Genomic DNA, 15,686 nt, shown 5'->3' with positions numbered 1-15,686 from the left:
AGACTCTCCTCACCGAACATTCCTTCCATCTCTCTCACCAGCCTCACTGCCCTCCTTCAGACACATTCAAGGACCTTGATAATCCTTCCCAAATTGTAGGGCCCAGACCTGTGCACAGATCTCAAGGTGAGGCTGAACCAATGCTGGGCACAGTGCACAATCAGCCCTTTTGACTGCCTGGTGATGCTGTGTTTGGTGCCACCAGGACAGGGTTTGTCCCTTTGGCTGAGCAGCACCCACAGATCCCTCTCTTTTTTACAGCCATTGCTTTCCCCACTTACACTTGTGCCCAGTCACAGGTCCAGGATCCAGCATTCCCACCTGCTAAATTTCATCCCATTAATCACAGCCCAGTGTTCCATGCTATCTAGATTCCTCTGAAAGGCCTCTTGTCAACAGCACCTCCCAGTTTTTGTCATGAGCAAACATGCTAGTGGTGCAGTCAACTCCTGCATTCAGATTTTTGACACCCATATGGAACAAATCTGGCCTAGAATTGATCCCTGAAGAGCACTGCTGGTGCCCAGTCCCAGCCAGATGTCATTCCATTCACTACAGTCCTTTCAGCTCTGCCCTTCAGACAGTTCTTCACCAAGAACATTGTGAACACACTCATCCCACAGCTGGACAGCTCATCCCTAAGGATGATGTGAGATCCAGCATCAAAAGGCATAGTAAAATCCAGAAAAATTACATCCAGCACCTTCCCATCATCCTCTGGGAAGGTGACCTAAAGCTTCAAACTCTGATTGTTCATATGTTCAGCTGTATAAATCAAAGGCTTACAAGCTAACTGATTTAGTATCTTTTTTTTATTATTTGTTTGTTTATCAATGTATAAAAGCCATTTTGTTGAATGATCAGCCTTGTCAAAGTTTAGCATTATAAATTTTATTCTGTATTTGGTTTGGGTGGGATTGGGTTTTGGGGTGGTTTTTTTTTAGCTTAGCATGCTCCATCTTAAAGCTTTAGTTAAGATTCGATGGGAGAGTAGGATCACAGCCTTGGGAGATCAGTAAAAACTGTTTTAATTAATTACCAGTCTTCTCACTTTGAAGCATCCTAAAAAGGATTGGATTTCTAGGTGCAAAATTCCCTTTGAAGAGATGTTCTCCTGAATATATTTTCATGGAAATCAATACTCATAATTCAGAAAGGTGCCTTCTCTTATTCAAATCACAGTGATTTGCTTTTTGATGGTTTACTGGTCTCGTGTCTTCTAAAGAAAAAGGAAATTTATTAATCAGGAAATCTGAATAAGAAACATTAATGTATGGTTATATCAAAATAGCCTGAGAGATGGAAATTAAGACTCAAAATTAAAAATAAAAGCAACAACAAAAACAAGGGAAAAGATATCTAAGAAAGCATAAATGAATGTGTCTGATGGGTATTTTAAAACTGTCTGCAGTCAAAGTTATAAACTGGGCAATGAAATTTCAAACAGAAGTAGTAAGCTCAATATTTTCAATAGATAAAATATTAATAGGCCTGAAAACCCAACTTTACATGAAAAAATACACCAAGATCCAAGCAATATTTTATTGTCAACCAGAACAGAGCACTTAGAGCTCATTCATTTTAACTACCAGGAATGAAGGCTTTGTAATTAACCGTAATTTAATTTGTAATTTAAATAATTTTCTAGTAGTGTTTTTGCAACACACACAATCTCACACTCACCAGTGATTGTCCCTTAGCAAGCATATCTCTACTTTATCCATAAGGTCAGTCATACATTTGACTATAAAACCTGCAAACATAAAATACAAGCACTTTCAAAGTGTCTAGAATAAAAAAAAAATCATCATATAATAGCATGAAAAGTACTTTCTTTTATTAGCAGTAATATGGACAAAACACTCGAAAAACTAAGCAAATGTATCAGCCAAGATTTTCAGTTCCCTAGCATAGGTATCCATGTGAATGCCTCTGAAATCAAGTGTACACTCATTTATATGACAAACTACTTCTCTGCCATTCTGTCACAAATAACCTATGAGAAGTAGAAATGCCAAGACTGTGCATCATGATAAAATCCTGACTCTGAGGAGTTCCTGCCCTCTGTGATGAAAAATATAATTAAAATTCCCTGTGTTGACTGTGTGAGTTAAGATACTGTGTCCTTGCTTGTGTGTGTTATGCACAAAGAATAGTTGTTTATTGGCTTTGCTGAACTCACTAGTTCCCAGTTTAAACATATTAATGACTCTTTTCATACTGCTTGATCAGAAGTTGTCTGTGCAGCCTGCACGAATTTCTAAGTTCTCAGGATGGACTTATGTTTAAATGTTTTTTCAGGTGTATGCATTCACTTTATGCAATGAGGTACTTAGTTTTTAAAAATTGTATTGTCTAATTTTTTAAAGGGCATCATCCTTAGAATGGTGGCTTTTCTATCCCTGTCAAGTTAGGAAAAATATACTTTACCTACCAGTGCAAAATTTCCAATTTGCACTGAAATAAGGTAATTAACTTAAAATATTAACACAGTTTGTTCCGATTAAATGGAAAAATCACTCTCCTAAAAGAAAAAAATTGGAAAATATCTAATTATGAGGAAAGCTGAGTCAAAAAGTATATAGATTTAGCTAAACTGGGATAGAAAAACCAGTGGACACTTTTCTTCTGTCAGAAATGCAATGTGGTAATCCTTTTACTGAAAGAAACTCAGGGCTGACTTATGAAACACTAATGGCATTATGAAAAGGAAAAGCCTTAATCTAAAAAGACAAAGCTTTGCTTTGGTGGTGTGGTGACCTTTCTACAGCTGGTTAGTCTAATCACTCAGCAGGTTTGGCTTATGAAATTAATCAATTGAAAAATATTATTTTTAGCCATTACAATAAAGGTGGGTAAATTTGCCTTTTAATTCTCAGACCTAAGTGTAAATCATCTCATATGGAACTTTCTTCAAAGAAAAAAAATAGTTTAACTAATAGTTTAACTAGGAAGTTTTTGCTTTTTTTAAGAGCAAAATAACACAAAAAATTTGCAATGCATAAGATTATTTTATTTTATTTTTTTATATTTTGAGCTTTTGTTTTCACCCTCATTATTTTGTACAGAGGCTAGTGATCTGCTTCTCTCCATCTGAAACAATGAGTGATGAAAATGTGTTTATCTCTCTACTCTTTTTAAGAGGAAGAAAATATGTGATTTATTGATGCTTTACACAGAATTCTTGCCTGTTTTTTCCACCATTAATTTGCACATCCTTTGATGTGAAAGATGTCAATTTAAAGCAAATATTAAAGAAAAGTAATAGCATTTGCCAAATATAGGTTCATGTAAATGTTCGTGCGTTGCTGCTTGAAAAAGCAAGCTCAAGGATCTCTGTTAATGTCTCCATAATTATGTGATTCTAAAAGCTCAGATATTATAATTTCTCAGCTAAATTGCATGCATGTTGTAGGCATATGATAAAGCTATCCTTTGAATCCACACTTTTGTGTTTCTAGCAATTTAATTCAATTTATTAATATTGCAAATAGATTGTCAGAAGAAGATAGGACAAGCTTCAATGTAATTTTTAATAACTCAGTTGTTTGTGTTATGTCAGTCATGCAGTAGCTGCTCAAGAAGATCTTCCCAAATTTAAGTCTTTAGAAGAGCATCAGATGTGACTGCAGTTAACCCTGATCTTCCAACTACAGACAGAAGTTATCTGGGACATCTTCAGTAACCTCTGATGACTTGTTCTCTTCCTTTCCTTCCAGTGAATTATTCATTGCTTCATTTCTGTTCAAAGTTTTCTCTTTCTTTTGATCACAGGCAATGGACTGGGAATCCGAGTTGTAGGTGGGAAAGAAATTCCAGGAAGCAGTGGGGAAATTGGAGCTTACATTGCCAAGATCTTGCCTGGGGGCAATGCAGAGCAGACAGGGAAGCTTATAGAAGGTAAGATAAATGAATTATTAAAATATGAAGCCATGGGACTGTTGGGAGTTTGTCATGATTATTTATAACACACATTTTCTCTTGCACAACGGACGCAATCTTGTGCAAGGAATGAGAGCTACACCTCCATGATGCTTAAAGCAGAAAAGTCCTGAGGGAAAGTGATTTTATGGCTTCTATGGCCAAAGAGAGTTGGCACAATGAGCATTATTAGGGCGTGTCTTCAGTAACATGTGTCAACATGATGTCTGCATGGCCACATGTCAGCAGCCGGCATCATGGACATGGGTTTTGATCATCTAAGTATCCTTGTTTGAAATTACTTTTGTTTCTTAGTTTTGTTTCTTATACTTCTTATATTACTTAATTTCCATTTGAAATTGTATTTCTTAGTTGCACAGGTAAACCAGATCCAGTTGTCTCCCAGTTACATGCACAAACTTATTTTTTTAGTCCCCTGTAATTCATTCCTAATGTTAGTTGTCCAATTGAAGGTAACCATCCAACCTGCCCCAACAGGCAACAGAGAAAAAGAGGTATCCCCAGAAAAGCAGTTATTTCATCTAATTTAGACCTCTGTTTCAAGAATTGAAAGTGTCTTCCTCCTTTAATTGTCTTTTAGAAAACTGCATTCAACTTCACATCATTTTTTAGGCTACCAAAGCTAGGTGGAGTGAGTATTCATTATCAATACATTTTCTAGGATTATTGCAATGTGATCAGTCTAACAATTTATTTCTGTGATTACATGGATACCACCTTCTTTTTATAACTTTCTCTTTTTATAGCTATTTTCTAGTTCTCTTTTACAAATCTATATGCACCTGAAGTGTCAGTCTGTCCATAGACAACAAAAGAGTACATTTGTGTACAACTCATTAAACTCTTTTATGTTTTTTCTTTTTCTTAAATAAAAGCATGAACTCAGGGAAAAATAACAAAAGAAGAAAAGTAGGAAGAATAGTTATTCCAGGCAGAATTAAATTCACATAAGTTTTCTGAATGGTAAACAAGCAAAAAAAAAAAAGTCATGATTTAATCAAAAGTACTTTGCAGGCAGAAAAACTGAGTAAATTGATTAAAGAATGCATTTATAAGGAATAGTTTAATTATTCCGTGGGTATTACAAAACAGTGTCACCTGCATTCACCCTGCAACTTTTTACATCCTTGGTGCTTTCTTTGCCAAAATGTTAATGATATACAACAAAAGAAAAAAAACCCAAAGGGACACAAACCCCAATGTGCAATGAAATTAAAAAGAAAATTAAAAAGAAATATATTTATTTTTGGCCTATACACTTGATTCTGATATTAATTTTTAATGGGTAGTATCTCACTCATGAAATGATAGAATAGTGTTATTTTTTGTGCATGAATGATGAAAGAATTGACCTTAATTTTGTGTGTTTTGAAGCAAATATTTGTTTTGGCTCCCTTTCTACAAATAAGTAGGTCTTTCATAACTGTGCTAGATCACGCATGCTTTGTTTCAGTACCAAGCAAGTAAAGAGGAAAAATGTGGTTATTCAACATTTACCCAGGACTGGACATTTCAAGAAAGAGAATGAGCAGTTAGAGATTGGAATTATCTGTAATATTTTGGTTTCTTTTGCCAGGAAATTTTCTGGAAATTGAAGTTTAAAACAGTTCTTTATTCACCACATTTGGTTCATTTCAGCAGTGATCAAGAACATCTTGGATTTACAATAACTACAGGAAAAATCTGACATAGAAATTTACTTTTTAATCTGTTCATATAATGAATTTTGAAGGTTTATTCTTATTTTATAGGAAGATGACTGTGACAGTAAAATATTTACTCCTTTGTTTCATTCTCCCATCATATGTTCAGTCATGTTTCTAAATCAACCTTTATAAAAGTATCCTAGACTTGGATATGTTGGCATAAATCAACTCCATCAAAATCCCTATATTTCATCTGTAGAATTTGTCTACACAGTGTCTCAGAATATGTTTCAGTATTGATGTGTTAAATGTTCTCTCAGAAAAAAAAAAAATGCATCCTGCAAAATGCACTTTGACTATGACATACAAGACAAACATTTCCTCTCACTGTCATTCACCTTTGGGTCTTGCCTTTACATCTAGTTTACTTTTTATGTTATTTTAGATGGCTATCGGGGATCAACAAAGATTTTTTTCTACTTCACTGTGAGTTGTGGTTGGCTTAGTGGAAATATGGCTGGTGCCCATTTAACCTCTACCCCTCAGAAGAGCTAAAATCCACTGAAGTCTTCAATCATTCTCATATTGATCTGGGTAAATCCAGCCAGACTGTTGGATTTACCAACATCTCTGAAAATAGAAGCTGGCCTTCTTTTCTTTTTCAAGTTATTTGCTGTCTCTCACACCACAGAGAGAAAAAATAAAGAAAACTTTGCATGTCATTATCTGTAAATGCATTACTTTTTTTTTTTCAGTAATCATGAGTCACTTTTCCTGATTAAATGCTGTGTGACTGCAAGATAGAGTATAAACAGTCATCAAGTAAACATCTACTAATGTCACTACAAGTTAGTATCTTGACTCATTAGCCTTTCTAAGAACATGAATCACTCTGAAAAATCCCATCAACTTAATTAATTCCTCTAATTCTAAAAACACCAGGTTAAGTCTGAAAATCCTACCAATAGCATAAGAAACAAGGCTGAAGAAACAAGGTTGGATTTATTGTGGTTATGAAGGAAGACAAACTCCTACCTGCTCTCTGTATGACTGCATATAAATAAATGACACAGAGATAGCATTCCTATCCTTAGGGAATAACATAAAATTTTTGCCTATTTAAAAAGCTTTGGAGGAGTCTTAGTGCTGAAAAATTTATTTATGGTTCTGACTGGCAAATACCACTCTTCCCGGTTCTCTCACCTTGAATTGCTTTCAAATGTCAAAAATATCTCTGATTCATCACTCATTGGCGTAACAAAAACTGGGGGTGGAAGACTCATTCCACGGAGCTCATCAAGTGCAAGGGCTGTGTCAGTTTGATAGATGTGCCTGTGCTCCCCCTCGTGCTGACAGGAACAGTTCAGTTCCTTTCCACCTGGTGAATCCACTGAGTGAGCGGCATTTCAGCCAGCATTTTTCAGAAACAGAAGAATATAGAGTAAGGAGCAGAAATGAAATGTTTATGTGTGTTTCCTACTCCTACAAGTTTTCTGGATGCCCTCGGCATTCCAGTTTTCTGATTGGACCATTTCAGTAGGCTGAGTAGAGAACTGGGAACTGATAACAGGTGTCTTTATTTCAAGTTTTCAAGCCAGACAAGCTGTGTTGCAATGGTTAGGTCATCTGATGCTCACTGAGATGAAGACATTCCCTGACTTTCCAGTCTTCTAGAAATTCTGGTAAACCAGCTCTGTAAAAAACTTATGGTGAACTTGATTTGTGGTGATCTTACTGCCTTGGCTTATACCTCACTCAGCAGCATTAGTCAGACTTCTGTTATCCTGTCCTGAGCCCTTATGTGTGCATGTCTATTTTTAATATGTATAGATCATTTAAAATATATCTTCTCAAGCTTAAAAAACAGGAAAATAATATATATGAAGACAAAAAATCTTGTCATTAAAAATACTGAAATAGAACTTCCTGGAAGAAAAACTACCTGATAGACATAAGATACTGAAAGATAATGAGACCTGCTAAAGCTGTTAAGTATGTCAGAGGAGAGAAACTGCACTGCTGTTGGAGAGTTCCATCTTAGATGTGATCTTAGTTAATGGTGCCCTCCCCTCAGTCCAATCCTTTTGCACTTATTTTTATCTAAATTAATAATTACTTTTCTCAGGATGCAGGAAACATTGCTCATGAAAACACTGTAAGGGTCCTGTCAGAGCCACCTGCCTTCAAGAGTAGGTAAAAGCACATCCAATGTCCTCAGCAACAAAGTCTAAATATTGAGGATAAGTTCCTAAATGTGCTCAGCACCTTTTAGAATTTGATTCACCGGCTAAGAAAGAGATGGTCAGCTTTTCTAAATTTGTTTACTGCCTTTAATTGTGCTGAAAGTTTCCCAGGCCACATGGCTGGTTCCCCTTAGGAAAGCATTCTAAATGAGTGGGTCTTTGGGAATGCCAGAGATCTCTTTCATCTCTGGAAAACTGCAAACTCAGAACTTTAAGATGCCTTCAGGAAATTAAATTGAGGTCTCCATATTTCCTCTTATCCATATTTATTCATGTTTCTTTTCCCCTCATGCATAAAGTTGTACATATTCTTAAATATTCAATTGTCACAATTTTCTTCTGTAAGAAGACTTTTGATACAGAGCTCACTCTCTCTAATGCCTTAATATGGGGTCAAATAACACTAGAATCATTCCTCAGATTAAGACTTAGAGCCTTCCTTTGGGCTTTCATGGGATGGCACAGTTTATGACCTCTTGGATCCACAGACCATGGCCACAGTGTCAATAAAAATACTTTCTCACAGATCTGGAGCCAGTAGAGAGAACATTTTCACTGCTTGTCACCAAGCAACTTTCCACAGCAAACTGACATATGAGATGAACAGGGTGTGCCATACAACATGCTCTTCCTGGCAAAAGAGGGCCACATCTAGACCAGTGGGAAGTGATTTCCATCCAAAGCAAAATATGATAGGGGAAAGGAGAAAAGAGCTATTTGGATAACCTCCATCAGAGAGCAGTCTAGCTCCCCACCTTCAGTTCATGGAAGAAGAAGGCAGACCCAGGAAGCCCTGTGAGAACCCTGCCTTAACCAGAATGCCCTGCAGCTCCCACCCATGGAGCTTGGCTTGTGACCTAGTTCACTTCAAGCATCAGGCTTCATAATGGAAAGATGTATACTGAGAGAGTCTTCAAAGGCAGAGAAGAAAAAGTCAGGGTTCAGTGGGACTCTTTTCTATATGTGTCCAAGTATGGTTAGCACAGCTCTTCATTATTTCCAAAACAGGCAGTAAATCAAAAGGAAAATTATTATAAAGATACAAAGACTTATATATGATGATAAAGAGAGCAGCTCCACTGTTAGGTGAAAATCTACTACAAAATATCAATCAGCTGACCACCCAGAAATGAGAGTGAAATATGAGAGACTAATATGAGAGCCTTTGGTAGCAGTTTTGAATCTGGGGAAGGCTGCACATGGAAACTGAAAGACAGACAATATGTTCATGGTGTTTAAGCAATCCCTCATGCATAAAGTAGTCTGCATTAAGTGGAGAAAAAGAGTATTTATACTGTCTATAGTTCTTCCTCTGAGGAGAATGTAAATAAGGCTAATGAATAAACTAGAGAGGAGATGGCCATTGTGGGGGAGATGATTATCTGTACTTTGGTTGTCTAGTATAAGTAAGATGAATCTGGCCATAATCAATATTGGGTAGAGGCTTTTGGAATATTAGAATTATTGTTTAAAGATTTTCCTGAATTCTGGGCAAAGACATCTTTGAATACAGGTAGCTTTCTCACTCCTCCATTTAAAAGTGACAACTAGATAGCTTCCAGAACCTGTTTCACGTCAGCCATGCCCTGGGAATGTATCCCTTCATGTGTTTTCAGATCATAAATTTTCAATCATAGCTTTTCAAGTTTTTAAGTCCTTGTCATCTTAAAGCTTGTTGTTTACTGGCATTGGAAACACATGATTTCTTTCAAGTCCTCTCAGAAGGACAGGGGGATGCAATGGGATTACTGACCAGTCCATGAAAAGATTATAAAGAAAATGTTAATAGATTTTCTGCTAACAAGTTCTTTGATACTTTTTTTGGCTACTTTGGATAGCATCAAGTGCTGAAAAGCAAGGCCAGACTGTTTCAGAAGGTCTTTTGCAAAGGCACTCCAGGTGTAATGGCTGTCCATCTTATCAAAGCTGTCTCTTGTCGTATCACAGACGTGCTTTGCATGCTGCTTGGAAAATGCAGCGTGACTGGAATGGTCATGGGTATCTAAACAGCTGGAAAACCAGAACAGAAGCAGTAAGTCACTATCCTTCTCTCTACCCTTGTCACACTTCCCTCTTATCCCTGAGTTATAGATGAGCACAAGTGTAACTCTGGCTGATCTTTTATCGGTCACTGGCTGGTCATCTATTTGTGGGAAGTGCAATAGGTCTTCCTGAGTTTTAAAATAGTGTAGTGAGCACTGCTTGCTGTTTAGACAGCTAAAATTGGAAACATTGATTGCAGCATCGCAATGAAAAGAGATTTTACAGTCCCCATGAAGCAAAGATAGTGAAGAGCCAGCATCCCTTCTTGAGTCCCTCTGATAATTACATTTCTGGCAAAAAGTAGATAGCACAATGAAGCTGGAAAATGATGAAACAAAATTAAAAGGAGCACAAGAAGGGAAGGAAAAATTCTCAAAAAACTGGATAAAGTCTTAAATGAACACTAATAGTATTTCCATCCTCTACTTCCATTTTGCAGTTTGGCTGCTTTAATTTATTACTCCATTGAGAAAAAAAGTATTAATTTTACCCTGTTCTCTAAAGTGTTAGTCTTCGTGATCTATTTTGCTGTCTGTGCTTATTCTGGGTCAGAAGAGAAGAGAGCTTGCTCTCAACGTTTTCCCTGGGCTACAGGCTCAGGTTTCTCTGTCCCAGCAGAAACTGGCTTTATCAAAATCACAGAATGACTAGGTTAGAAGAGATCTTCAGGATCGCAGAGTCCAACCCAGACCCAATGCCGCCACTAAACCATGGCACTGAGTGCCACACCCAGTCTTTTTTAAACACATCCAGGAATGGTGACTCCACCTCCCTGGGCAGGCCATTCCAGTACTTTATCACTCTTTCAGTAAAAACCTTTTTCCTAATATCCAACCTATCCAATCCAATAACAGGCAGTGCCATTGTTTGGTTGTAAACTTTGCCATAAAGCTCTTTAGAAAGGACTTAATCTAAAAAAGAGAAACAAAATAACCTCCCTCAGCTGTAAATCATAATTTACGTAGCTGTGCTCCTCTCATCCATGTATTTTGTTCTGCCTTGTACTTCTTTTTTATAGGTAACAATCAGAGGTATAGGATTATTCTTGTTAAGCATGGCAATGGACATTCAATATATTAAAAAGTGCCTTTAAATATTTTTAAATTAATTTTTTTAAGAAAATTAAGTTACTAGAAAGGACACCCTGCCAAAGTGTATCGCTTAACATGTTGGAATTACCCTAATATCTGCTAGAATGAAAAAAAAAGAAAGGCAGAAATCTTCATCATGCTGGTTTGGCTGTTCCCTGTGCTGTCCCACTGACAGTGGTCTCACTTCCATTCTTAATATGGCAGAAGTTGAGCTGCTCTGAGAGTTTTATTTGGCCTCTTGCTAAGATAAGAGAAAGAGATGATAATTATCAGATGGAATGAGAATTGTTTCAGTACTTGCATGGCACTTACAGAAAGAAGTGAAAGTAGAAATAGTTGCAGTATAAACAATTGACTTGGAAATGTATTGAGAGCTGGTTACTCTAACACTGTGCACAGCTTTATTTACTAAATCTCTTTTGTGGTAGTTGAAACACACTTAGAAAATAGCACTTTCCCTGGCTTTAGAAAATATAGAACATATAGTTTAAGGAATTTTAATCTTATGTTGTCAGAATGATATAACTGGGGGTTTACAAGGACACTTGATTAGAAAACTTCTTATATACTTAAAATATTAGTTTCAATGAGATAAAACAAGTAATATGAGATTGTAATGTTTATGCTCAGAATGTAATTTCTGTATCCTTGATTTTTCTGCAACAAAAATCATCACTTAAGAAATGTTAGAGAGTAATTAGCATCTAGGAAGTAGTTGAGCAGCTGCAAGGACTGAGCTTTTAGGATTTTTTATTTATTTAATCTAAAGCAGAAGGCAAAACTTAAGGTGTACCTATAAATTCTGTAAAGCTATGGGAAAGAAGCATTGAATGGAAACCTATTATGACCAGTAACAATACGGCCCCTTGCATAATGCCAGCTACCAGTTTTTTCACTCCTGCATTTAGTCTTGCCATGTACCATATAAACTACTATAGTTTATACCTTCTTTATGATCAACAACTCTGAAAATAACTTGAACAATTAATTATTGATGAAAACAAATTTTGCTAGAAAAGGCATATTATACAAATTGCACAAGGCTCTTGGATTCCTAATAACAAAGAAATAATTTTATCAAAACACTCCTATGGTTAGGGGTTTTTTTAAGTCTAAATAGATAAGTCTGATTTATGGAAACAAGAAAAATAACTGGGATGCTTCAATCAGAGGCAAGAGGCAAATACAGTCACTAAATATTCCAGAGCTAATGAAGTGAAGAACCATCACAAAGGTCATGAGAAAAACACTCATCAAATGTTTTAAATACAAATTGTGGAAGATCACTGGTAAATGTCATTGCTGTCATAACTAGCTTTCAATAACACTCCACCAAGATTGTATTAGGAACTACTACTAGCTATTATAAAGTACTCATGTGGAGCTATGCAGTTAGTAATTTTCAGATGCACAGCTTTTGCCAGCAGTTATTTTTCAGGACCTTGATGAGCAGTTCCTGTTAGAAAGAATATCCACTTCTGGGAAAGAACCATTCCATGCTTCCAGAGAATGTGCCTGGAGCCCTGTTTCTCTGAGCACAGCAAGGCAGTGTTGTCATCAGGCTGCCCACAAAGCTTTCTTGGCTCCTGCTGGCACCGTGCAACTTTCTGCTGTCCTCTGGGATCACACACATCACAGCTGCTTTGTGGTTCTTCCTTTGACATTGACAGATACCACCCATCCAGGTAGTCCCAGTCTTTCTGTCTTACTCTTGAATGCTTCTTCTGCTTCTGCTGTATTCTGACACTGTGAGTACTTTTAAGGCTCATTTGTCTCCACAGAAGAGTTAATTCCTTCTTTCACTATTTTTAAGATACTGTATTAAAATCAAGTGGATGTGTTTTCCTCAGAAGATGCAGGTGTATTTCATGTGTCAGGACTCCCAATACATACTGGCAGAGCTGGCAAGAGGTGTGTGGCTTTGCTGGTTTGGGCAATACTGGAGAGAAGATGGGTTTAGTTACTGCATCCAAGATATTCAAGGATAAAGCTGCATCTTTAGTCAAACACAGGCAGTCTGTCTGGGATTGTTAAAACAGGTATTTTCTAGATCATGTTATACCTGATAGCAAATATCACAAGCAGAGACATAAAACCACCGTGCCTGCCCCTTTGCCTAGCTGCTTGCTGAGACTGATGATAGGGACTTGAATCTCAGCCTGGAGCATCAAAGATATGTGCCTGTATTGCTCTGGTTCTTGTCTTCTTCTTTCAAGGACCAGCTTCTGTGCAGCAGATTTACAAAGAAAGCAGGCAAAATTCTTCAGTGCCTAAACTGAGGCCAATCTTTCTTACCAGTGAAAGTCATCGAACACACCCTCCCATTTCCATTCACTATGCAGGGAGCTTAGGTATGTCTTTTAGATGAAGTCTCTCACTAATAACCAAAAATTCAGACTCTATAGGCTTACCTTAGGCATGCTGAGCCCCATCTCATAAAACAAAATCAGGACATTTTTATCTGATGTTTATAAGGGACAAGGTCTATTTGGGTTCACATACTTGGGCATTCCAGAAAAACATCTTACTACAGTGTGAAAAAGCCTTTTGCATAACCACTGAACTGTGTTGTTTGATAGTGACTTCCCAGTGAACTGGGAAGCTAAAAATATTCTAATTCCATTTCCTATTGTGCAGTTTGCTGTGGGCTCAAACTTGCAGACTAGCATTTTGATGTGATTGTAGTAAAAAAAAAAATCTAGTGAAATCAAAGTGAGGGTCATCTTGAAGTACAGGTTAAATAAAGCTAGGTCCTTATGGAGAATTATTCCTGCCACTGGATTCTAAAAAGTGTATTAGAACATTTTGTATTTACATGTAGCAATTTTAACCTTCAATCCCATTCCTGAAATCTGGATCTCCAGGAATATTAGGCCAGCCTGGTCACTCTATGGAATGCTATATTGACGTAAAACATAGCAAAGATTCAGGGCCCAGGGTGAATTGTCCCCACTCAGGGTTTGTTCTTCTGAAATTCAGGGTAGCACACAGCCCCTGTCAGTGATTCTCAAGAGCTATGTGTTGTTTGTAAACCACAGTTCTCAGCAGCAAACAGGATTACAGAGAGCTCATTTTTCTGCCTGTGAACTAGGCACTGCAGAAAGCAGAATTTCTTTAGTCATTTGTTATTTCAAAGTACTTACTAGGCAGGTGTGTGCAAATTCTTCCAAGACCATAAGAATCATTATGAAGAGTTGTTAATAATTTAATTTTAAAAAAGATGACTTATTTGAGAACTTATGAAGTTACCTTATACGTGCATTAATATGTTCTGGGCAACTTTTCAAACATTTTTTTAGGTACTTAAATATTATCACTTCTGGAAAAACTGAATTAGTCATTATTGGGGTGGTTGGGGGGGATCTAATTGATTAGAAAATGCAAGGATTTGCAAACAGTTTCATTCAAGTCAGTAAGATGACAATAATTTATAGTATAGCTATTTCCTCTGCATATTGGAGCTCAGATTTCATGAATAATATGTGGTGGAATGAGCATTTTTAGGTCAGCATGTAGTGACATTTTCCTTCACAAAATCAAATTAGAATATAAAATGTAAAACAATTGAAGGCAAAGATATTTCAGACAGCCAACCTCAGTGTCTGGCAGACATGGGCAGGTAGCAGCTCTGTTCTCCAGGGTCTGAGCTCTGCTGAAGTCTCTGGAGGGACACAGCATCTGTGAAGTGGTTCACACTGCATTTGAAACATGTACAATATTTCCAAGTCATCATATATATGGTGCAGCTGATCCTGACTGCTTTTGTGTGGAAATGCAGTGCTGCAATACCTGCCAAGGGAACATGAAATCTCCGTTCTGGGGCTTCCCCAACACAGATAATGCTGAGCTGCTCAGATACTTCTGCTTCTAAGGAGAGCTGTGTCTGAAATGGTGCTTACCACTGAATTTCATTAAAAACAAGTGGTTGGGGCCATTTTGTTTTTACTTGGATCTTGCTTCCTGATTTCCAACTAGTCCATCTTCCAAATTATAAAGCCTAAGTTAATATTTAGTGTGGTAATTCAGGTACTTTCTGGGAACTGTACTTTTTTGTCATAATATTATGCAGAAGTGCAACACAGTTATTTTTTCTTGATCTCACGTACATTTTCCCCTGGTATTATTGCACATGTTTCTGTTATTCCCAAACCCATATAGTTATGAAAACAGGAGCTTTCTTAAGAATTATTTCCAATGGAACCACGAAATGCTTCAGTCATAGCACTGTGATCCTCATTCCAGCTGATTCCTTTTTTTTGGTGTATTACATTAACAAAAGGGATTGTTCATTAGTGTACTGCTATATCACAAACATTTTATGTCTAGTAAGTACATTATTCCTATGTTTATAACATGTTAAATGTTCTTCTCTTTAGAAGTCGGCACTGTCAGTTAAAAATAAAATGTGTAGAAGAACTCTATACTTTAATTCAGATCTTAAATTGGATTTTTGAGTAATAGTAAGACTTCACATGGAAAAGGTGGGACAAAAGTGTCTGCCTTTTGATAGTATGGAAGTAAAGAAAAAAGTTATTTGCAATTTTAGTGAAAGTTTGTAGAAATATACTGAATAATGAGGCTACAGCTCTATGTCTACTTCTGAATGCCAAGAATTACACTTAAGATCCAGTTACCTATGTAATATTGTGCATATACCCATGAATTTTGACTGTTAGGGACCTTTCCCTGGAGATTCATTGCTGCCAAACCAAAAGGGCATG

The 15,686-nt window shown here is 36.8% G+C and overlaps 1 protein-coding gene across 7 annotated transcripts in view; it reads left to right on the top strand.

The window, feature by feature from the left end:
• Positions 1 to 15,686, top strand: part of PCLO (piccolo presynaptic cytomatrix protein) — a 326,044-nt gene that overhangs the window by 209,664 nt on the left and 100,694 nt on the right. For all 7 annotated transcript variants that reach the window (XM_064702961.1, XM_064702964.1, XM_064702962.1 and 4 more), the window contains exon 10: positions 3,775 to 3,900. In XM_064702961.1, the coding sequence (XP_064559031.1) occupies positions 3,775 to 3,900 (126 nt within the window). The remainder of the gene's footprint in view (positions 1 to 3,774; positions 3,901 to 15,686) is intronic.

Source organism: Zonotrichia leucophrys, chromosome 1A (genome assembly GCF_028769735.1).
Source record: "Zonotrichia leucophrys gambelii isolate GWCS_2022_RI chromosome 1A, RI_Zleu_2.0, whole genome shotgun sequence".
In the NCBI taxonomy this organism is placed as follows: domain Eukaryota; kingdom Metazoa; phylum Chordata; class Aves; order Passeriformes; family Passerellidae; genus Zonotrichia; species Zonotrichia leucophrys.
This window is presented reverse-complemented; position numbering and strand designations above follow the sequence as displayed.